The sequence below is a fragment of the Thalassophryne amazonica genome, chromosome 8 (genome assembly GCF_902500255.1).
Source record: "Thalassophryne amazonica chromosome 8, fThaAma1.1, whole genome shotgun sequence".
In the NCBI taxonomy this organism is placed as follows: domain Eukaryota; kingdom Metazoa; phylum Chordata; class Actinopteri; order Batrachoidiformes; family Batrachoididae; genus Thalassophryne; species Thalassophryne amazonica.
The window spans coordinates 57,782,477-57,806,652 of NC_047110.1; the positions used below are offsets into that span (position 1 = coordinate 57,782,477).

General features: G+C 42.3%; 1 protein-coding gene across 2 annotated transcripts in view; it reads left to right on the forward strand.

Moving 5' to 3' along the window:
* Positions 1-2,698: 2,698 nt before the first annotated feature.
* The window catches only part of syt7a (synaptotagmin VIIa), a 325,957-nt gene continuing 304,479 nt past the window's right edge, over positions 2,699-24,176 (forward strand). The window contains exon 1 of one of the 2 annotated variants that reach the window (XM_034176363.1): positions 2,699-2,959. In XM_034176363.1, the coding sequence (XP_034032254.1) occupies positions 2,926-2,959 (34 nt within the window). In that variant the 5' untranslated portion in view covers positions 2,699-2,925. The remainder of the gene's footprint in view (positions 2,960-24,176) is intronic. The other variant, XM_034176362.1, reaches the window with a different exon arrangement.

Sequence of the window (24,176 nt, forward strand, 5' to 3'; positions counted from 1 at the left end):
ACTTTAGAATGATTTAAGAGGTTTTGCTTTGTCATCTGATGGTTTATAATTGTCAGGATTCTTGAACAAGTGGCACAAAAAGAGGACACAAATGCAGACCCACAGACAGAAATGAGGGGATAATCAAAAGGCTTTATCTGGAGGCTAAGCAGTGGTTCGGTACACGGGTAGGCAGGCAGCGATACAAAGGTAACAGGCAGACATTGGGCTGAGGCGTAATCAAAAACAAGCAATGTTCAAAAACACAGTGAGGCAGAGTAGGCAGGCAGAGACGAGAGCAGAGTCCAAAAAACAAGCAAAGTCATACACAGTAAAGGCAACCAGATCTAAGTCAGAACTATGGCATGAAAAAGAGCAAAAAAAGGGGGGGGGGGGGGGGGAGCTTGGACGAGGGCAAAAGCACAAGGTATGGAGCACAACAAGCTAACAGTGAAGAACATGAAAGACGGGGCTTAAATGCAGGTGGGGTAATGAGGACGTGATAGGAGTCAGGTGTGGAGAAGGTGAGGACATGACAAAGATGAGTCCAGCAGGTGCAAGAGAGTGCAGGAAAGTGAAACATTACTAAACAGAAGCAGAGTGAAAGCTGGGGCAAGAGGGTGCAGGAGAGTGAAACTAAGTGAACAGAAACAGAGAAATCAGTGACAAAAACTAGAAAATAAAATGAGACCAAAATAGTACAACAAGGAAAAAGATCAAGACTAAACTAGAACGGAACTACATGTGGAAACAATATGTAAACAGACAGTACATCCAGTGACTGAAAAGAAAATCAACAGAGCAAATAAAGGACAGAGACAAAACTAAAACGGCACTAACAATGAGGCAAAAGAAAACAACCAAACTGAAAATCACCGGCCAGGGTCACAGACAGATGGCAAAACCATAACAGGAACCCAGAGGGGGCCAAACCATGACAGTAATCACATTACTCCCTTTGATTGCTTTGGGTGTAGAGAGTCAGACTCAGAGAGTCAGACTCAGACACGTTGCTGTCCTGCTCTGGTTGCTCCCCTGCACTCCATCTGCGTGTCCAGGCAGAGTGTGTGTGTGTGTGTGTGTGTGTGCGCAAATGCACACAATAAACACCGCTACTTCAAAAAAACCTATGGGTGAGGGTTTGTCCAGTATATAAAACCTGTGTGTGGAAATCTTTTGTTTTAATGTGGGAGGGGCCAAATGGATTTGACAAAGCAAATTGCAAGAGCCCTCAGATACTAGAGGCGATACCGGGAATTTTGGTATTGATTCGATACCAAGTAAATACAGGCCCATATCGCTGATATCGATACCGATACTTTTTCATATTTAAGCTTCATAGATCCAAAGGATCCAAAAGACGTAGGACAGAATTTCGCCAAACATTGTACATGACAACAAAATACTTTATTATCACAATCAACATTTTTGTTTTAAAAAAATATCAATCAACACAACTTAAAACAAAATCTCCTGAGGTAGAGGGCTGACAAACCACAATACAACAAAATTAACACACCACAACAAAATTGGCTGGCGCCGCTGAGCCACATGACGGCACAACAACAAAAGACCAGAGGAGGGAGGGTGCGCTGCTCTGTGTTGTATAATACAGCGCAGCGCTGCTCTTACAGACAGAGAGTAGACTTTGATGAATCTGCGTGCGCAGCAGTCAGTGTGTGCGGGAGAGAAAAAAAGCTTGAGTATCGATCTTTTTACACGAGGATTGTTCAATATCAGCGTTGGTATTGATATCATCGATAGAGGTGGGCGATACTGGGAATTTTGGTATTGATCTGATACCAAGTAAATACAGGCCCAGTATTGCCGATATCGATACCGATACTTTTCATATTTAAGCTTCATAGATCCAAAGGATCCAAAAGACCTAGGATAGAATTTCGGCAAACATTGTACGTGACAACAAAATGCTTTATTATCATAATCAACATTTTTGTTTAAAAAATATCACTCAACACAACTTAAAACAAAATCTCCTGAGGTAGAGGGCTGACAAACCACAATACAAGGGTGCGCTGCTCCGTGTTGTGTGACACAGCGCAGCGCTGCTCTTACAGACAGAGAGTAGACTTTGATGAATCTGTGTGCGCAGCAGTCAGTGTGTGTGGGAGAAAAAAAGCTTGAGTATCGATCTTTTTACACGAGGATCATTCAATATCAATACCAGCGTTGGTATCGATATTATCGATATTAGGATCGATCTGCCCACCTCTAATTATCGATATTAGTATCGATCCGCCCGGTGGTGGCCAAGTGGTTAATGCGCTTGGTTTCAGTGCAGAAGCTTCTGGGTTCAAATCCCACACATGCCACATTTCTCCATGTAATGTGGAGTTGCGTCAGGAAGGGCATCCGGCGTAAAACCTATGCCAGTTCAACATGCAGATGCACCTTGGATTTGCTGTGGCGACCCCAAGTGCAAACAAGGGAGCAGCCAAAGGGACTTACCAGTATTGATCCGCCCACCTCTATCAGATACATTTGGTGCCCAGGCTGCAACATTTCAGTTTTTATTGGGGTATGAACTATCTAATTTGGTCTGTGGGCCAAATCCACAGTTGTGAGGGCCATGTGTGGCCCGCGGGTCTTGAGTTTGACACACTTGATCCTCATAATTAAGACGATGTGCGTAGAAGAAGCAGACTTTTGAATGCTGCTCCAAAAGTCACGCTTTGTCGTCTGAGTGAGAGAGAGAGCGGGAGAAAGAGAGCGAGAGACAGAGAGCGAGAGACAGACAGAGAGAGAGAGAGAGAGAGACTGCTTAGTCTCCGGAAGGAGGAGAGGCTGTGGAGGAGCAACAAAACAATAAGCAGCGATTACTACGAGGCACATCGGCGGAGTTGAGGCTGATCGCAGGAGGAGTAAAGTGTGCAAATCACGGAGATCCCAGCAACGCCATCTCCTCCTCGGAGTGAAGTCACAGCCATGTATCTGAACAGAGAGGAGGACAACGGCAAAGGTAAGACTGTGTCAAGAACCGGCAGCGTTTGCGAAGGTTTGAAGGTGTTTCGATCCCGGAGAGGAGGAGAGCAGCCTGATCTCGGGGACGCCGGAGAAAAGTGTGGGCTGCTGTCATTATGTAATATCAATGCAGTTAATTGTCTCCGAGGAGGATGCTGGTGGTTCAACCCGCGCTTTAACAATCCCGTGCGTGCGCGATCACGTGCTGTCCAGGTGTAGACAGACACTTTATTGTGTGCATTTGCGCGCGCGCGCGCACACACACACACGCACACACACACATACTCCTCCACCTCCTCCTATTTTTGACATTTACAATTAAGGACAGCACAACACAAGGTCAAGGGCTCTTGCAGGAACAAAAGCCAAGTGCACAGGTGTTCAACAGCTTGTGCGGAAACGTGCACGATGCGCTTTGCGTTCGCACGGAGAGACACCCGCTCGCGCAGCATCAAGCTGCTACAAAGGAGGCACCTTTGAGTGGTCTCTCCCACGTGTTTTTGGGGCGTGATTTCTCCTGCCCACAAACACACACCCGACTATCCTCCCCGATGTGACGAGTCTGCGGAGCAAAAAGAGGCGGTGCTACTTACCATCTTCATCTTCATGTTCGAAGAGAATCACACCTGCTGATGTCGAGGAGGAGCAAGCAGGGGAGGAGGTGGATTGTTGTTGTTTTTAAGGCAGAGTAGGAGGAGCCTTTTTTTTTGGGGTCCAATTCCCTGTAATGTGAGATAATTGCCTCTCACTGTGCAAGGATGCGTGGAGTGGGAGAGGGTGGCTGCTTGCACAAGTGATGCAATAAAATAACATGTTGGATCAGGAGCAATGACCTCCCGAAGGCACCGGAGACACACACACAAGCACAAACAAATGTCAAATCTCACAGCAACAAGCATGCATTGAACTAAGGGAAATAGGTCAGCTATAAGAGAGGAACATAAAATGCAGTTTGCACGAGAAATTTGGAAAGAGAAAGAAGCAGCACAAGACAAAAGCAAGTCAGCAATGTGTGTACACCGAATAAATATTATTCTAATCCAACTGCATTTTTTTTTCGCAAATCTGATTGGTTAATTGTGTGAAATTTCAGACCGTATAATATCGGGGTAATGGTGGCAAAATATTCAACCGTTTCACATTTGGACGTATTACTCCACGCCCTTACCAGTGTTCTGAAGAGATGTCATTCCTGTCGAATGTCATTCCTGTCCTCTGCGCAAGTGCACATACACACGCATGTGCACAACCCAGTCTCACGGCATGTCATGATTCAGCAGCACAAAATATACATTAATCTATTGGTTCGTGATATTGTCATGAAAAGCGCCTCATTTTCATCACAGCAGCACAAATTCACTCTAATTCATTCTGTGATGGCTGCACAATATTAAAAGTGAAGTGGGGGGGGGGGGTCGGGGGTGGTTATGGTTAGGGTTGGGGCTAGGAGTAGAGTTAGTCATAGTGAGTTAAAAAAAAACCTGTCATGAAAATTTGAATCATTTCGTGATGGGAGCACAAAAAAAAGTGAGGCTGTGCTGCATGCACAATATTGTTGGGACGCGGAACTGTCGATTTATGCAGTGAGATGCACAATTTGACAGAACACCGGCTGCACGCGCTGCTAGCTGTTAGTGCTGTTAGTGGTGTTAGCTGAGAGCAACAGAAAGTCGTGTACCGCTGCTGCCAAAATGGGTGAATTTAAGCTACTACAAAAGTATTGAATGAGCACGAATGAGGCTGAATCAGGGCCATTCAAATACCAAGAATGTGTGCCGAAGCCACCTCAAATGATTTGCGCACATTTGGCATGTAACAGCTCCTGAATCCAGGTCAACTGTAGCCGGAACACAGCATGAATACGCAGGTTGAATGCGGCCAGAACACAGCACAAAACCTCACAATACTGGCAGAATGCACCTCGATAGCCGTACGTGTGCAGTCCGATCGCAACCTGAGGTCTGGATGGAAGACAAGCAAGGGAAGGGGAGTGGTAGAGCGAGCAATGTGGTCCGCTCTTTTGAAGACCTGCTGTGTCTCACAGCTGGATTTCGAATGACATCTAGCCCATGGAGTGATTACATGTAAACCAGGGTCCCCTGACTATCGCATCACTGTAGTGTATGTGATGCATATGATCAGATTATTACGGATATTAGATCACAGACATGCCCACCCACAGCCGTTTTTACCGGTAATAGCCACCAGCATTGTAGTAAACCCATGATCAGGGGACCCTGTATTATATACATGAGTCCATGTGTTGGATAAAATACAGAAACCAGAGGAGAGGTAAGGCAGGTCCTGACATTAACGCATCACAGAGCGACTGCAATGCCCCCATTGCATGCTCCCCTCTCTCTTACCCACCAGGAAATCAGCTGTTTAGCGGATAGCTGTCCAGACGGTCTCACGCATGTGCAGCAAAGCAATCAGCTAATATAAGCACACACACACGCAGCTGAGCGATTATTTGATTCAGCCTCACACACACACAGCGGTGTGATCAGCTGTTATGTGTTCCCACATGGCACAGCTGATCATCCAGCTGACATGACAACTCACAGTGCAGCTGGTCATTCAGCTAACATGACAGCTCACAGCACAGCTCTGTGACACTGCCCGCAGCGCATTTGACTGGGATGCTACAGGCATGTCAAACGTATTATTGCAGTACATTATCTAACCCATAAGTGGAGATTTCAATATATCTGTAATATCATGCTCATCATGCATGTAACAGCCTCTTCAGCCACACGTGCACCTTTGCGATGCTTTGACTCGCAGTGACACACTGTGTTTTTGGTGTGATTGCGCAATGTTCACATCTGGTGCACATAATGATTGAGAGCCACTGAGTTTGCACATTACTATATTTCCTTTGGGCACCCAGAATGGGATGCACCGGAGTGAAGTCCAGCTCATTTGGAGCACAATTGGGACATGCCAGCAGGATTTGGCATGCCTGGGCCATTTTGAGGTTCCCTCGAACATGATCAGAATGTTATGAATGCTGTTGAGTTGCCATTTTGAATGCTTAGAATGCAGTCAGACTGCACTTTGATCACCTTTCGAGCTTTTTCCACCTCAAACACACCTCGAGAGTTGGGTGCATATGTTCTACATTCGGGCTGGCCGTGTGATTGAGCCCAACTGTTTGGAATGCATTGAGATAGCTTTGCCCGAATAAAGGTTGAATTTTCATCCGGTCGGCATTCAGGCTCATTCGACCTCTCGTGTGATGGGGTATTAGGTTTGTGTTTTTTAAAAAGAGCAAAGCATTAGTATTCATTTTTAACTCCTCACGGGTGTGTGGCTCTGTTTTTAGCTACTCGCTGCAGCCATGCTAACTGGCTGTGTCACAGCCAGAGGATGCAGCGTTTGAAAGAAAAGCAAAGCTTGTAATACCCCTATTCCACAGAGCGCCGTTCCTCCCCCTTTAATCTTGAATAGCAAATCGGGGTGCATTTTGAAGCATTTCAGTAAGTCCTTGATCCATCTTTTGTAAATCTTGAACAAACTTGGTATATGCAGTAGCTACGGCCATCATCGGCACCAGTTTTGAAATCGGGGTGAAATTTTCAAGCTGTTCAAAGTTTTTATTTGACAAGTCACTTCCGGGTGTTCGTAGTCTTGACAGCTTTGATCATGTTCTTTAAACGAGGTAATCCTCATGAGTACAGCTTGATACGTGTTTGATTGTGTCCCATTGGGGTAAAAATCTGAAGCAAAGAGAAGAAATCTCGTTGTAAAGACAATGATAATAAAATCTATCTATCTATCTATCTATCTATCTATCTATCTATCTATCTATCTATCTATCTATCTATCTATCTATCTATCTATCTATCTATCTATCTATCTATCTATCTATCTATCTATCTATCTATCTATCTATCTATCTATCTATCTATCTATCTATCTATCTATCTATCTATCTATCTATCTATCTATCTATCTATCTAAAGCACCATTTGGTGTGGTTCTGGCTAAGAACGCAGTTGGCCGCAGCTTCACGTTTATTTTCGATCAGGTTACGAGGTATACGCTTTATAAGCCAACCAGTTACCAGGGCTACACTTTATAAGCCAGCCTGATAGGAGGTATGCTGGAGAAAGCTGTTTCATCCCGATTTTGCACTTTTCTGGATCGTAGCGGATTGTAATAGAACGGTATCCTGTGGAATAGGCAGGTAATGTTTGTGAAACTCAGCACGTGTGCCGCTGTTGCTCTCTGTGACGAATGTTAACTTGTCGATGCGGCCTTTGGACATGTCGATAATAACAGCTGGTATGTAACAATGATACTGGAACTGAGCAGGCCACTTAGTGGAAAAGACTTTGGTGACAGGAATGAAATAAAGCCTTTTTTTGTAATCAAATTACTCGTGTAATTGTTTCAGCCCTAGTTGAGTGTCAATATAGTGCTGTTTTCACGTGTATATTTGAAAATCCGTCAATTCTCTACCTGATGATGATGATGATCCATCACATATCTCAAATGTAAGCCAATCAAATGCAGCGTGGGTGTACAAACTCAGCATCATCCACAAGCTGTTATGGACCTGAGATCTGTGTAAGAAGCTTGTAGTCACTTCTTACCTAAACCTCCCATTGTTAAAGATGCTCTTGAGCTGCGAAGACACAAAATCCATGTTATTGATTAGTCTGAGACACTACACAGAGTCTAACCTTAAAATGAGCAAAACGTGAAGCAACCACAAAGAATCAAATGCATACTGTTGACTGCCAAGTCATAACCACCATACACTGCCATAGCCATGACACTAAAGAACTGTTGAGCTAAATGTAAAAACTGTGTCCTTAAATAGGAGCTGTGATGCCTTTCTACATGGTTTCTATGCTGTTCACAGGGTTGTTGTTGGGGAACGTTTAGCTTTGTTGATGTGACTGTGAAGATGCCTCCAGGTGTGTAACTTGACAGTTTCGTAACACTTTCCAGAATACTGTGATTGTAGTCTTAAAAGGTCAGTGGGTCATTGTTGTTTAAGTGCCAAACTGCCCGCAGAAATCAGCATCATGACCTATGCACTTGAATGGTCATGAAGGAATTTATGTGGGCAAAATAGTTTGATGAGATTGAGGAGATTGGTGCTACAACAAGGGGATGAAGGGTGATGGTGCAAATGGTAAAGAAAGTACATCAGTATGAAGTGTCCTATGGTATGTATTTTGATTATACAGTGCTAGCCAGTAGGCCAGACTTAAGGTGTCCTGACACTTGCACAACTTTGATCCGCGCACTTGCACGCACTCTGCCATGCAGGAGAGTAAACTCATTGTAAACTCATTGTAAACTCACTGTAAACCATAAAACTGTGCATGGCTTCGTGCACATGCGCAAAGAAAATTTGGAAATGTTCAAAATCTCCATCAAGTGTTAATTATTCGAACTTCAAGTGAACATTGCACAATCAATTAAAAAACACTGTGTGTGAGTGCGAGTGATTGCATCAGCAGACTGCATCAACGGACCGCATCAGAGCGCAGCTCGTCTGAACGATTATAACGAGATGTTAAATCTATCACAAACGTACTTTCACAGATACTCATGAAAAGGAAAGAACATGCTACTGTTTTACCAAGCTATTACAATATAAACATTACAAATAATTACCTTTTTAGACAGTTCCAAATGCGTTCTCCACCTCATTAAATGTGCATGCACGAGAGAGAGAGAGCGAGAGAGAGAGAGAGCGAGAGAGAGAGAGATAAAAGCAGCAGGTGGAGCGGTCCTCTGTGATTCCGGAAGTGATTAGAGGCGTTTTTTGCAACAACCAACTTGGAAAGAAAATGATTAATCGTCTACGAAATAATTATTTCAACAGCCAACTGGGAGAGAAAATGATTAATCCGCTGCAAAATAATTATTTTATATATGCAGTGTCCAGTGCACAACACGTGGCATCCAGTGGAACAAAGCACAGCATCCAGTTGGGAACACAGCAGGTGGAGATCATCACGACGATGTGCGTGCAAGTGCATGGATCAAAGTCGTGCGTGTCAGGGCACCTTTAGTTATCATTAGCCTGCGCCAGTGAATCATCTGGAAAATATGAGAGCATTACAAGGTGCTTTCTTACCCTAAATTCCACCAGATGAGGCTGTTTCACATCACAGCTGCTGGACCTTGTAGTGCAGCAGATAACAGAATATTTACAGAGGAATCTTTCAAATTCATCACAAATACTCCTTAGACATTACCCTTTTGAAAGAAACCGATTGGCCACTTGAAGTTTCAATAGGCTGCCAGGTAGGGGTTAGTTGAACAATTACATAGGGGTCAAAATTAAAAGGCACTCCAATCATATTGAAAGCTATACCATATTATTTGTCTGATCATAAATATTCCGAAAAGGTATAGTTTGGACTATCTATGACTGAATGTTATGTAGTTATGGGGTAAAAACAGCAAGAATGATCAGAAATTTCCAGAAAATCATTAATATCCAGAAATTAACAATTGTTACAGATCTCTGCTCTACTATTGTCACATTCAGTCTAGATAAACCTTGTAATTCCAGTATTGTGGTGAATTTCAGGCACTTCTCAGAAATGGCTCTCTGCTCTGCGGAGAATATGCACCAAGCCTGTTTTCGAGGGAACGCGCTTCAGTTTGTAGCGTAGATCAAAGCAGACAGGAAATCAACACTCCAGTGGCATCGTATCCAGCCAATTTTCAAAATAAAGCTCTTAGGCTCATGTCACTAATTTAACATTATGTCATTCTCAATAGAAATAAAAAAAAGAAACCATGTAACTACGTATAAGACTAACACAAGGTGGATCCACAAAAATCAAGGAAGAATGACAAAAAACAAAACAAGTAAACAATTGCTCCACTCCTGAAATGCCGCCGGTGGGGTTTGAAGTTCTGTGCATGATGGAACAAACCCATAGCCCAGCCATGACGTTGTGTAATGTCATGGCTGGTACCTGGTAGAATCAAGGGATTAAACCCATCCCTACTCTGTGAAACCTCCACCATGGGAGCAAACATCACTGCTTATCCTCAGTCCATACCACTCTTGTGCATGTAAAACAGTCAGAAGACGGAGTCCGGTTGGAATGAATAACTTCAAAGCGAATCGCCGCTTTAAATAAAATAACACCTCTTTCCAAACGCTGTAATACAGACAATAAAATACAATTCAAATCAACTTTATTTATAAAGCACTGTAAAAATCAGCTACAGCTGAAACAAAGTGCTGTACACAAGGGGACATATAAAAGGTAACAAACCACAAAGTACAAAAAAAAAAAAAAAAATTTAACTAAAACAAGTAAAATGCAGTTAAAACAGCCAAAACAGATCGAGAATCTCATTCTGGGTTAAAAGCCAGTGCATAAAAGTGGGTTTTAAGATTAGTTTTAAAAACAGAAAGTGAAGAGGCCTGCCTGATCAATCAACAAATTTTATTTATATAGCACCAAATCACAACAAACAGTTGCCCCAAGGCGCTTTATATTGTAAGGCAAGGCCATACAATAATTATGTAAAAACCCCAACGGTCAAAACGACCCCCTGTGAGCAAGCACTTGGCAACAGTGGGAAGGAAAAACTCCCTTTTAACAGGAAGAAACCTCCAGCAGAACCAGGCTCAGGGAGGGGCAGTCTTCTGCTGGGACTGGTTGGGGCTGAGGGAGAGAACCAGGAAAAAGACATGCTGTGGAGGGGAGCAGAGATCAATCACTAATGATTAAATGCAGAGTGGTGCATACAGAGCAAAAAGAGAAAGAAACACTCAGTGCATCATGGGAACCCCCCAGCAGTCTAAGTCTATAGCAGCATAACTAAGGGATGGTTCAGGGTCACCTGATCCAGCCAAAACTATAAGCTTTAGCAAAAAGGAAAGTTTTAAGCCTAATCTTAAAAGTAGAGAGGGTGTCTGTCTCCCTGATGTGAATTGGGAGCTGGTTCCACAGGAGAGGAGCCTGAAAGCTGAGGGCTCTGCCTCCCATTCTGCTCTTACAAACCCTAGGAACTACAAGTAAGCCTGCAGTCTGAGAGCGAAGCGCTCTATTGGGGTGATATGGTACTATGAGGTCCCTAAGATAAGATGGGACCTGATTATTCAAAACCTTATAAGTAAGAAGAAGAATTTTAAATTCTATTCTAGAATTAACAGGAAGCCAATGAAGAGAGGCCAATATGGGTGAGATATGCTCTCTCCTTCTAGTCCCCATTAGTACTCTAGCTGCAGCATTTTGAATTAACTGAAGGCTTTTCAGGGAACTTTTAGGACAACCTGATAATAATGAATTACAATAGTCCAGCCTAGAGGAAATAAATGCATGAATTAGTTTTTCAGCATCACTCTGAGACAAGACCTTTCTAATTTTAGAGATATTGCATAAATGCAAAAAAGCAGTCCTACATATTTGTTTAATATGCGCTTTGAATGACATATCCTGATCAAAAATGACTCCAAGATTTCTCACAGTATTACTAGAGGTCAGGGTAATGCCATCCACAGTAAGGATCTGGTTAGACACCATGTTTCTAAGATTTGTGGGGCCAAGTACAATAACTTCAGTTTTATCTGAGTTTAAAAGCAGAAAATTAGAGGTCATCCATGTCTTTATGTCTGTAAGACAATCCTGCAGTTTAGCTAATTGGTGTGTGTCCTCTGGCTTCATGGATAGATAAAGCTGGGTATCATCTGCGTAACAATGAAAATTTAAGCAATGCCGTCTAATAATACTGCTTAAGGGAAGCATGTATAAAGTGAATAAAATTGGTCCTAGCACAGAACCTTGTGGAACTCCATAATTAACCTTAGTCTGTGAAGAAGATTCCCCATTTACATGAACAAATTGTAATCTATTAGATAAATATGATTCAGACCATCGCAGCGCAGTGTCTTTAATACCTATGGCATGCTCTAATCTCTGTAATAAAATTTTATGGTCAACAGTATCAAAAGCAGCACTGAGGTCTAACAGAACAAGCACAGAGATGAGTCCACTGTCTGAGGCCATAAGAAGATCATTTGTAACCTTCACTAATGCTGTTTCTGTACTATGATGAATTCTAAAACCTGACTGAAACTCTTCAAGTAGACCATTCCTCTGCAGATGATCAGTTAGCTGTTTTACAACTACCCTTTCAAGAATTTTTGAGAGAAAAGGAAGGTAGGAGATTGGCCTATAATTAGCTAAGATAGCTGGGTCAAGTGATGGCTTTTTAAGTAATGGTTTAATTACTGCCACCTTAAAGCCTGTGGTACATAGCCAACTAATAAAGATAGATTGATCATATTTAAGATCGAAGCATTAAATAATGGTAGGGCTTCCTTGAGCAGCCTGGTAGGAATGGGGTCTAATAGACATGTTGTTGGTTTGGATGAAGTAACTAATGAAAATAACTCAGATAGAACAATCTGAGAGAAAGAGTCTAACCAAATACCGGCATCACTGAAAGCAGCCAAAGATAACGATACGTCTTTGGGATGGTTATGAGTAATTTTTTCTCTAATAGTTAAAATTTTAATAGCAAAGAAAGTCATGAAGTCATTACTAGTTAAAGTTAAAGGAATACTCGGCTCCGACTCTTTGTCAGCCTGGCTACAGTGCTGAAAAGAAACCTGGGGTTCTTATTTTCTCCAATTAGTGATGAGTAGTAAGATGTCCTAGCTTTACGGAGGGCTTTTTTATAGAGCAACAGACTCTTTTTCCAGGCTAAGTGAAGATCTTCTAAATTAGTGAGACGCCATTTCCTCTCCAACTTACGGGTTATCTGCTTTAAGCTGCGAGTTTGTGAGTTATACCACGGAGTCAGGCACTTCTGATTTAAAGCTCTCTTTTTCAGAGGAGCTACAGCATCCAAAGTTGTCTTCAATGAGGATGTAAAACTATTGACGAGATACTCTATCTCACTTACAGAGTTTATGTAGCTACTCTGCACTGTGTTGGTATATGGCATTAGAGAATATAAAGAAGGAATCATATCCTTAAACCTAGTTACAGCGCTTTCTGAAAGACTTCTAGTGTAATGAAACTTATTCCCCACTACTGGGTAGTCCATCAGAGTAAATGTAAATGTTATTAAGAAATGATCAGACAGAAGGGAGTTTTCAGGGAATACTGTTAAGTCTTCAATTTCCATACCATAAGTCAGAACAAGATCTAAGATATGATTAAAGTGGTGGGTGGACTCATTTACATTTTGAGCAAAGCCAATTGAGTCTAATAATAGATTAAATGCAGTGTTGAGGCTGTCATTCTCAGCATCTGTGTGGATGTTAAAATCACCTACTATAATTATCTTATCTGAGCTAAGCACTAAGTCAGGCAAAAGGTCTGAAAATTCACAGAGAAACTCACAGTAACGACCAGGTGAACGATAGATAATAACAAATAAAACTGGTTTTTGGGACTTCCAATTTGGATGGACAAGACTAAGAGTCAAGCTTTCAAATGAATTAAAGCTCTGTCTGGGTTTTTGATTAATTCATAAGCTGGAATGGAAGATTGCTGCTAATCCTCCGCCTCGGCCCGTGCTACGAGCATTCTGGCAGTTAGTGTGACTCGGGGGTGTTGACTCATTTAAACTAAAATATTCATCCTGCTGTAACCAGGTTTCTGTAAGGCAGAATAAATCAATATGTTGATCAATTATTATATCATTTACTAACAGGGACTTAGAAGAGAGAGACCTAATGTTTAATAGACCACATTTAACTGTTTTAGTCTGTGGTGCAGTTGAAGGTGCTATATTATTTTTTCTTTTTGAATTTTTATGCTTAAATAGATTTTTGCTGGTTATTGGTGGTCTGGGAGCAGGCACCGTCTCTACGGGGATGGGGTAATGAGGGGATGGCAGGGGGAGAGAAGCTGCAGAGAGGTGTGTAAGACTACAACTCTGCTTCCTGGTCCCAACCCTGGATAGTCACGGTTTGGAGGATTTAAGAAAATTGGCCAGATTTCTAGAAATGAGAGCTGCTCCATCCAAAGTGGGATGGATGCCGTCTCTCCTAACAAGACCAGGTTTTCCCCAGAAGCTTTGCCAATTATCTATGAAGCCCACCTCATTTTTTGGACACCACTCAGACAGCCAGCAATTCAAGGAGAACATGCGGCTAAACATGTCACTCCCGGTCTGACTGGGGAGTGGCCCAGAGAAAACTACAGAGTCCGACATTGTTTTTGCAAAGTTACACACCGATTCAATGTTAATTTTAGTGACCTCCGATTGGCGTAACCGGGTGTCATTACTGCCGATGTGAATTACAGTCTTACCAAATTTACGCTTAGCCTTAGCCAGCAGTTTCAAATTTCCTTCAATGTCGCCTGCTCTGGCCCCCGGAAGACAATTGACTATGGTTGCTGGTGTTGCTAACTTCACATTTCTCAAAACAGAGTCACCAATAACCAGAGTTTGATCCTCGGCGGGTGTGTCGTCGAGTGGGGAAAAACCGTTAGAAATGTGAACCGGTTGGCAGTGTACACGGGGTTTCTGTTTAGAACTACGCTTCCTCCTCACAGTCACCCAGTCGGCCTGTTTTCCCGGCTGCTCAGGATCTGCCAGAGGGAAATTAACGGCGGCTAAGCTACCTTGGTCCGCACCGACTAGAGGGGCCTGGCTAGCTGTAGAATTTTCCAAGGTGCGGAGCCGAGTCTCCAATTCGCCCAGCCTGGCCTCCAAAGCTACGAATAAGCTACACTTATTACAAGTACCATTACTGCTAAAGGAGGCCGAGGAATAACTAAACATTTCACACCCAGAGCAGAAAAGTGCAGGAGAGACAGAAGAAGCCACCATGCTAAACCGGCTAAGAGCTAGTAGCTGCGCTAAGCTAGCGGATTCCTAAAGACACACAAAGTGAATAATGTGTAAATAATTTAGAGGTGATTCAGCAGAGGGAGTGCTTTAGTTAAGGCACGTGAAGATTACACTGTGAAACAAATCCTTATCTAGGTAACTAGATCAATCTAACTGCGCAGATTAAACAGCTAACAGATACAGCAAAACACCGCTGTGCTCCGGAACAGGAAGTGATACAATACCGCAGTGAGAGCCAACCACCAGTAGAGGCAAGCAAGCCTGATGTGGAGCGGTAACTCGTTCCACATCTTTGGAGCCACAACACAAAAAGCTCGGTCCCCTCTGAGCATACGCTTGCACCTCGACACCTCCAGGAGGAGCTGATCACCTGACTGGAGGTGGCGAGCAGGGCGTAACAATGAAGCAGCTTAGAGAGGTAGGGCGGGGCAAGGCCATTTAAAGATTTAAAAACAAATAAAAGAATCTTATTGATGAAATTTGTTTTTCCTCCCAAAGTGAGATGTCCTGCATTCTTTATGAATTACATCCTGACGTGCAGCACAGCCAGCTGAGCTCAGCTCAGATGTATGGAAAGACATTCATGCCAATAATGTCTGAAAGGAAATGTTTTGACAAAAACTACAGATTTTGTTTATTTCTATTTATGGCCAGAGATCAAGAATCCACCATGTAGAGTTTATTATGTCCAGAGTTTAAGGATCCAGTGACCAGTTTCATATTTATTTACTTTAAGACTCAATAAAATGTTGTTGACATAGAAAACCTGTAAAGCCTACTTTTAGTACACAGAAAAGTCACAAGAGGTATCGATAAGCGAACCGATAAGGAACTGGATCGATAAGCGGAATCAGTAATGGTATCAATATCGATAAAATCTTATCAATACCCATCCGTAGTCACCATCCATGCTAACTTCTGCTAACTGAAAGCTAACTTCCTATGGAGTTAAATTGGTCTCATTAATACCTGTAAATGCACAGATGTGTTGTGTGGGCTGCCAGAAGAGGAGGTACTGCTGGCCCACCACCAGAGGGCGCCCTGTCTGGAGTGCGGGCTCCAGGCACCAGAGGGCGCAGCCGCCTCACAGGAGCAGCCAGGGTGACAGCTGTCACGCATCACCTGCAACAGCTGTTACCAATCACCTGATCAGCAGGGGTACATCAGCAGGACGACGTCTCCACCTCTTTGCCGAGATATCGTTCTACCTGGAAGGTAACGTACCTCAGCTGTCTGCGTGACAATAACCTTTGTGACTTTTTGTGCATTATCTTTTGGACTGTTTTTCCAACGAGAGGTGGAGGTAGCTTTCCTGCCGTGCTGATTCCTGGGTGCAAACGCATCCTCATTCACTTGCTTTTTGTTCCTCGCCAGCAGTACCAGATCCGACACGCGGAGGCAGTGGCCACCTGGGAGTTCGGGACTTGGCGGCTCCAGTATTCCCGGGGTCTGGTGGCGGAGGAAATCGTGTGGTTCCGGTTCTGCTTTGGACAGGCGTCTCCTATCTTCGAGCCTGCCCACACGACACCTTGTGAATTGACTGTTGTCTATTGTTGCAATCTGTTGTATTTGTTGTGCACATTCACAACAGTAAAGTGTTGTTATTTGACCTATTCCATTGTCCGTTCATTTGCGCCCCCTGTTGTGGGTCCGTGTACCTACACTTTCCCAACAAGATGGTGATCTACAAATATTCCTTGATTTGCACAACTTCCGCTCCTAAAATATAAACATTGTTTGTGATTGACTGATTGATAGAGGGGCATTATTGAACATGTACAAATTGTATGTAAGACAATAGGATCTTAATAAGTAAACAACTGCAAATTATAAAGAACACAATGCTCATATGGTCGAGGGTATTTTTAGCATTGCGTACCAAAAGTAGATTGCTTATAATGCTGTTAAAAGACTAACTTCTGGTGGCTGGGGCTTTAATTGATTTATATGAATAAATGTTCCATTCTGGTGGGCGTCTCTCTTGCCATACTGCTGTGACCTTTAAATTCAAGATGTGTCTCAAGGTGGCATGGCAGGGAGAGGGAGAGACATCCACCAGGGATGCATCGATTATGGCCCCAGAGCATTAAAGGGTGTGTGGACAAACAGGTTGATCACATGTGACCCTGGCAATCACTGAAACTGCTGTCTACCATCAAGTCATCGTGAAATCAGACTGTGTGGGCTCAGCTCAATACGGAAGTCAAGGGGGGAAACAAACCCAAAACATAATTGCAGAAAGGGGACCCAACTGGGGATAATTTGGCACCCTATTATTGTCTCTTCAGTCTGACAGCTAAATTGCTTGCTATTTATACACACTGCAAAATGTTCAGACTACAGTATAGGTGCCCTATTATGTGGTGGTCAACCAGCAGGGGGCGATAGGACACAAACCCTCCTGGGAGAACAGTTTTTTCAATCATAAACTGTTATTTTTTCCATTTAGATTTTTGTTTTTTAAAACAGTCCTCTCAGAATAAGTTGTGCCCAGTTGTGGTTTCATTGCACTATGTTTTATGTTTTTCAGGACTTTGAGTGGAAGTAACCTTATTTAATGGTGATTTTTTCCGAGCTAATTTGATAATTTGAAAACTCCCAACAACAACTGAACAGCTTTCTGATTTTAAAATCTTCTAATTTGTAAGCAAATATAAAGTGAGGGCTATAATGTGTGGAAATATTTCTTAACACTGCCTACAATGTGCCATGACCAACAAAGGTAACAATACAATTAGAGTGTAAAACAAGAACAAAAATTTTAAATGTAAACTCTGGAATTTCTCAGTCTGAGCCCAATATGTATGTTTTTGAGTTTAACTTTTCACTTCAGGACTAAATCTATGATAATCCCCCTCAGTATTGATTTAGAATGCTAATGCTTCATTCTAATTTCCTTGGAAGTCGTAATTGGGAATGACGTCCCACCCAAAGTATGCATACAGCACTGCAAGTTGGAAAATAAGATGGACGCCTAGTTGTGTGTAGAGTTTTTTCCCTCAAAACTCTACGCACAACACCCCATAATGACATTGTGAATTTTTTTTGGGGTGTTGAGAGTAGAATTTTGTTGGGGTAAAAATGAATTGCATCCATTTTGGAATAAGGCTGTATGTAACATAACATGGAAAAAGTGAAGCACTGTGAATACTTTCTGGATGCACTGTATGCTTACCTCAGTAAAGGTAAAGAAACATTTTAAAAACAGCTGATTATATAGGCAGTCAATCAATCAATCAATCAACACTTATTTATAGATTGCTTTACAGCACCGACTGGTGTCCAGAGTGCTAAACATTAAAACACAAATTCACAAAACAAACAAACAAACAAAAAAACATATAGAATAAAATTTTAAAACAGCACGTAAAAAACAGAACATGTCACCTCCACACTAGGTGTTAAAAACCAGTTTAAATAAATAAGTCTTTAACTTAGATTTAAAAAGTGCTAGGTCAGGAATAGTAAGTAACTCAAGGGGTAGCTCATTCCACAGTCTGGGGCCAGCTACCACGAAAGCATGGTCACCCCAGCATTTATATCTTGATTTTGGAACATCTAAGTAAAGCTGGCCAGATGCCCTTAATGTCAAGTGTGTACTGTGTCTGTGTGTACAGACAAGTAGGGAGGTGCAAGGCCATAAATAGCTTTAAAAACAAACATTAAAATTTTAAAATCAATTCTAAAACGAACTGGAAGCCAGTGGAGTAAGTACAGGACGGGCGTAATATGCTCACGTCTAAAAGTGTTTGTTAAAAGACGAGCACCAGCATTCTGCACCAATTGGAGACATGCAAGAGACAACTGATTAATGCCCGAATAAAGTGCATTACAATAATCAAGTCTGGAGCTGATGAAAGCATGAATGGCTGTCTCAAGATCACGCCTACTGAGGAAGTGCTTTATTTTAGCCAAAAGGTGAAGCTGGAAAAAACTAGCTTTGACAACAGAGTTCATCTGTTGATCGAACCTCAAACAGCTGTCAAATATCACTCCCAAATTCTTGACAGCTTGTTTTACATAATTAGCCAGAGCACCAAAATTTGGTGTTACCACATTTGATATGCCAGAGCGCTGAAACACCATGATCTCAGTTTTACCATCATTCAGGTAAAGGAAGTTTTGGGACAGCCACTGCTTTACATCACGAATACAATTAAATAATGATGACAAAGCATCACTCCCATTAGTCCTCACAGGCAGACAGATTTATACACACACACACACACACACACACACACACACACACACACACACACACACACACACACACACACACACACACACACACACACACGGGAATATGTCAATTTCGCAGAATTTAAAACTAAATTCTGACAAGCACTTACACAGAATTTGTGTCAGTGCTTGTAGAAATTACTTTGCCATACGTAAAATGTAGGTGTGGGCTAAAGTCACATTTATTCAGATGCTGATACTTGCTTGCCAAGAAAATGCCCATGCCTTCAAAAAACAAATTATGTATGAAATAACCCATTTCTGAGCCTGTTGCTTTAAAGTGAAAGGAGTTGCTTCCTCTGGGAGACCAGCCCCACATTTTAATATTTAACATTGATTAGTGCATATTATATGACACGTAAATAGCTCCTTTTCATTTGACTGGTGGATTGTATGTCATGTGAGATTCATTATTTGTCCCATCGTGTGAGTGATGTCAGGAACTGTGCATTTTAGTTCTATTTGCTGTGCATATTAGTCCCATACGTTTTACTGTACTGCACACCTCCATTAGCGTACAATGAAGCTAAATCTAGCAGATGCAGTGTGTGTGGGTCTTGAAGTGCTGCAAGACGAAGAATGGGACAAGTTCTTGTTGTGATTTTTTGCTGGTTGAAGAAAGTAGATGTGTGATTCTACGTGGCCAACTAAACTCCTCAGCAGCTCCCGCTGACACTTTGCTGAGTTCAGTGAACTTCTCGGTCCCACTGCCCTTCAGTTCCTGCTCCAAGAAGAAACACCTGTCTAACCTTAAGGGCCCCTTCACACATAACACAAAAGACGCAGAAACCGGAAGAAAATCCGCGAACCAAACATGAAATGGGGAACCACGAACCATCGTGCGTGTGCATGAACACAGTGCGAGCAGCTGGGATGTGTTGCACCACCTCGCACCACTGATGTGGAGAAAAATAAAATAAAAACCAGCTGTATAATGAGTGAATATCACTTGGTTGATATAAATAATAAATAAAAGGGGAATGCAATACACAACCCTGCAGTTAAATAACCCTGGTTAAATAAAAAAAATAAATTCCACTCACGGGATTCGAACCTGCAATTTACAAAAACTTTCATTACCAGACAGAAACTTTACCACTGTGCTGCAATCACTGTCTTATAACAGGAGCGTAAAATGGCTAAAATCAACAAGGACATAAACATATTTTTTGAAAAAAGAGAAAAAAGCGCAGTGATAGCTATTTCTGCTGATACGTGACTGAAAGTGGCGTATTTGTTGCACTGTTGGCTTGTCCTGCACGTGTGCTCATCTGCGTGTCTGGCCTGACACGCATGTCCTCTCAGACAGACATGACATTCAGATCACCTGCTGCGTGTCCACATGAACTGACGGTCTATGCCAGCTGGGACAGTCTGTCAATGTGCGTGCTGTGTGCGCTCTCCAGCCTGTCACAAAAGCAATGTATGCTTTTATGTATTTTCACGTGAGGACAGCAAGCAGACACATGTGCGTCACAGTGGACAGTTGTAAGTTCATGTCCGTCCAAACACGGTATGTGTTCTCCAGCTGGGACATCCAGAACCAGAGATCTCAACAGCTGCAGCTGTCAGCAGCCATGCTCCCTGTCAGTTCAGCGCACACACCAACGGGTCAGCCTCTGTTATGTGATAATTTCTTTTTAGTTATTTTTACTGCTATTTAGTTATCCCCCATCCCCAACACATCCGCCACATGTGGGCGCAGTACACGTATGATTCACATGCACGGCACATGTGCTGCGGGGGGAGCCGACACTCTGGCACGCCACATGTGCGTTGCTGTTTTGCAGCGCCACACTCGTGGGGGCACAAATTTCACAGCCAGCCCGAAAGTGATCGTCTGCTCACTATTTTTGTACTAACAGATGTTCGTGGGTGTCACCTGGAGTTTGGCCGACACCTGCCGTGAGAGGGATTGAATGGGCTCTAACAGAGCACACTCTGTGTGCTATTTGCCGCTGGTGTGCGCAAATAGTTGTAGCAACAGGTGTACGAGGCATTGGAGGCAGCTCCGATTTTACACGTATTGCATACAATTCCTGCTTCATGTGCAATTCAGCCACATTCGTACAATGTGTGAAGGGGCCCTCAGTAAAATATCAAATGACGCAGATCTATTTAGGTTTCATATAAAACAAATAATGAATGTTTAAAGACAAAACATAGTGGGTTTTCTTCAATGGGGAAAGCTCAACATGACGGTTGAGGTGTAGCTTTTACCAGTCGCATTGAATCCAACACAGGAGAGCTGTTCCTGTGTTTATAAATATAATACAGAGATAAAGTGACTAGTGATACTGCGATTTACTGATTTTTAGAAAGACGATGACCGTGTTCGGGATTTTATTTTTATTGATTTATTTTTTGTGCATTTGTTTTGCGCTTGTGTACGTAGCTCTGTTAATGGTTTATAAATATATAATATAGAGAAACTATGACTTCTAATACTACAATTTACTGCTTTTGATAAAGATGATGACAGTGTTTGGGCTTTTATTTTTTATTCATTTATTCTTCGTTTTGTGTTTGTTATCGCCTTTGAATTTACCCAGCAGCCCCTGCGGTGCTTAAACTCAAAACTGGCTTATCAGTAGCCGACAGTGACTGAGTAAATACTAAAAGTTAGCAGTTAGCGGTAACATCCATTAAATGTTTTAGCGGTTTATCGGTGTAGCGTTATGAAAGTTAACTTTTCAGTTAGCGGTTTCAAGGTTTTCGAAGTTAACTATGGTTAGCTGTGCCCACCACTGAGATATATATATACACTCAACAAAAATATAAACGCAACACTTTTGGTTTTGCTCCCATTTTGTATGAGATGAACTCAAAGATCTAAAACTTTTTCCACATACACAATATCACTATTTCCCTCAAATATTGTTCACAAACCAGTCTAAATCTGTGATAGTGAGCACTTCTCCTTTGCTGAGATAATCCATCCCACCTCACAGGTGTGCCATATCAAGATGCTGATTAGACACCATGATTAGTGCACAGGTGTGCCTTAGACTGCCCACAATAAAAGGCCACTCTGAAAGGTGCAGTTTTGTTTTATTGGGGGGGATACCAGTCAGTATCTGGTGTGACCACCATTTGCCTCATGCAGTGCAACACATCTCCTTCGCATAGAGTTGATCAGGTTGTCAATTGTGGCCTGTGGAATGTTGGTCCACTCCTCTTCAATGGCTGTGCGAAGTTGCTGGATATTGGCAGGAACTGGTACACGCTGTCATATACGCCGGTCCAGAGCATCCCAAACATGCTCAATGGGTGACATGTCCGGTGAGTATGCCGGCCATGCAAGAACTGGGACATTTTCAGCTTCCAAGAATTGTGTACAGATCCTTGCAACATGGGGCCGTGCATTATCCTGCTGCAACATGAGGTGATGTTCTTGGATGTATGGCACAACAATGGGCCTCAGGATCTCGTCACGGTATCTCTGTGCATTCAAAATGCCATCAATAAAATGCACCTGTGTTCTTCGTCCATAACAGACGCCTGCCCATACCATAACCCCACCGCCACCATGGGCCACTCAATCCACAACATTGACATCAGAAAACTGCTCACCCACACGACGCCACACACGCTGTCTGCCATCTGCCCTGAACAGTGTGAACCGGGATTCATCTGTGAAGAGAACACCTCTCCAACGTGCCAAACACCAGCTAATGTGAGCATTTGCCCACTCAAGTCGGTTACGACAACGAACTGGAGTCAGGTCGAGACCCAGATGAGGACGACGAGCATGCAGATGAGCTTCCCTGAGACGGTTTCTGACAGTTTGCGCAGAAATTCTTTGGTTATGCAAACCGATTGTTTCAGCAGCTGTCCGAGTGGCTGGTCTCAGACGATCTTGGAGGTGAACATGCTGGATGTGGAGGTCCTGGGCTGGTGTGGTTACACGTGGTCTGCGGTTGTGAGGCTGGTTGGATGTACTGCCAAATTCTCTGAAACGCCTTTGGAGACGGCTTATGGTAGAGAAATGAACATTCAATACACGAGCAACAGCTCTGGTTGACATTCCTGCTGTCAGCATGCCAACTGCACGCTCCCTCAAATCTTGCGACATCTGTGGCATTGTGCTGTGTGATAAAACTGCACCTTTCAGAGTGGCCTTTTATTGTGGACAGTCTAAGACACACCTGTGCACTAATCATGGTGTCTAATCAGCATCTTGATATGGCACACCTGTGAGGTGGGATGGATTATCTCAGCAAAGGAGAAGTGCTCACTACCACAGATTTAGACTGGTTTGTGAACAATATTTGAGGGAAATGGTGATATTGCGTATGTGGAAAAAGTTTTAGATATTTGAGTTCATCTCATACAAAATGGGAGCAAAACCAAAAGTGTTGCATTTATATTTTTGTTGAGTGTATATATATATATATATATATATATATATATATATATATATATATAAATCATACATTGTGATTTCCAGATTTTTTTTTTTTTTTTAGATTATGTCTATCACAGTGGACGTGCACCTAAGATGAAAATTTCAGACCCCTCCATGATTTCTAAGTGGGAGAACTTGCAAAATCGCAGGGTGTTCAAATACCTATTTTCCTCACTGTATATATATATATATATATATATATATATATATATATATATATATATATATATATAATATATATATATATATATATATATATATTATATATATATATATATATATATATATATATATATATAAACGCTGCTACCGTTTTCATGTACGTCCTGTAACGTCTTTGAATTTGGCCAGGAAGTTCTTGTTCAGTTACCAAGCTCCAGCTGTATAATCGAAAAACATAGTGAGATGTCAGTAACATTGAGAAATGCATTGAGACGGTCTGATAAGACTGCACTTTAACTGCTGCACACGAACAGCATTAACATTGCAACATAAAACTCTTTGTATATTGTGCCTAAAACTCTTGTGAATATATTTTCTGGGTTTATAGATGTTGTTATTTGTTTGTTTGTTTTTTTGTAAACATGCCAGAAGCTCAGGTTGTTTCTCCATTATTTTCAATGGGACTTGCTGTGAGCTACGCTTGGTTACTGTTTATGTCGTTCTGGGGGAAAGTGAAGTTTGCTCTTTAATGTCCTGCTTATTGTCCTTTACAGCACTGTTTGTCCATTTTGTTCCAGAGTAATATATATAAGATGTCTGA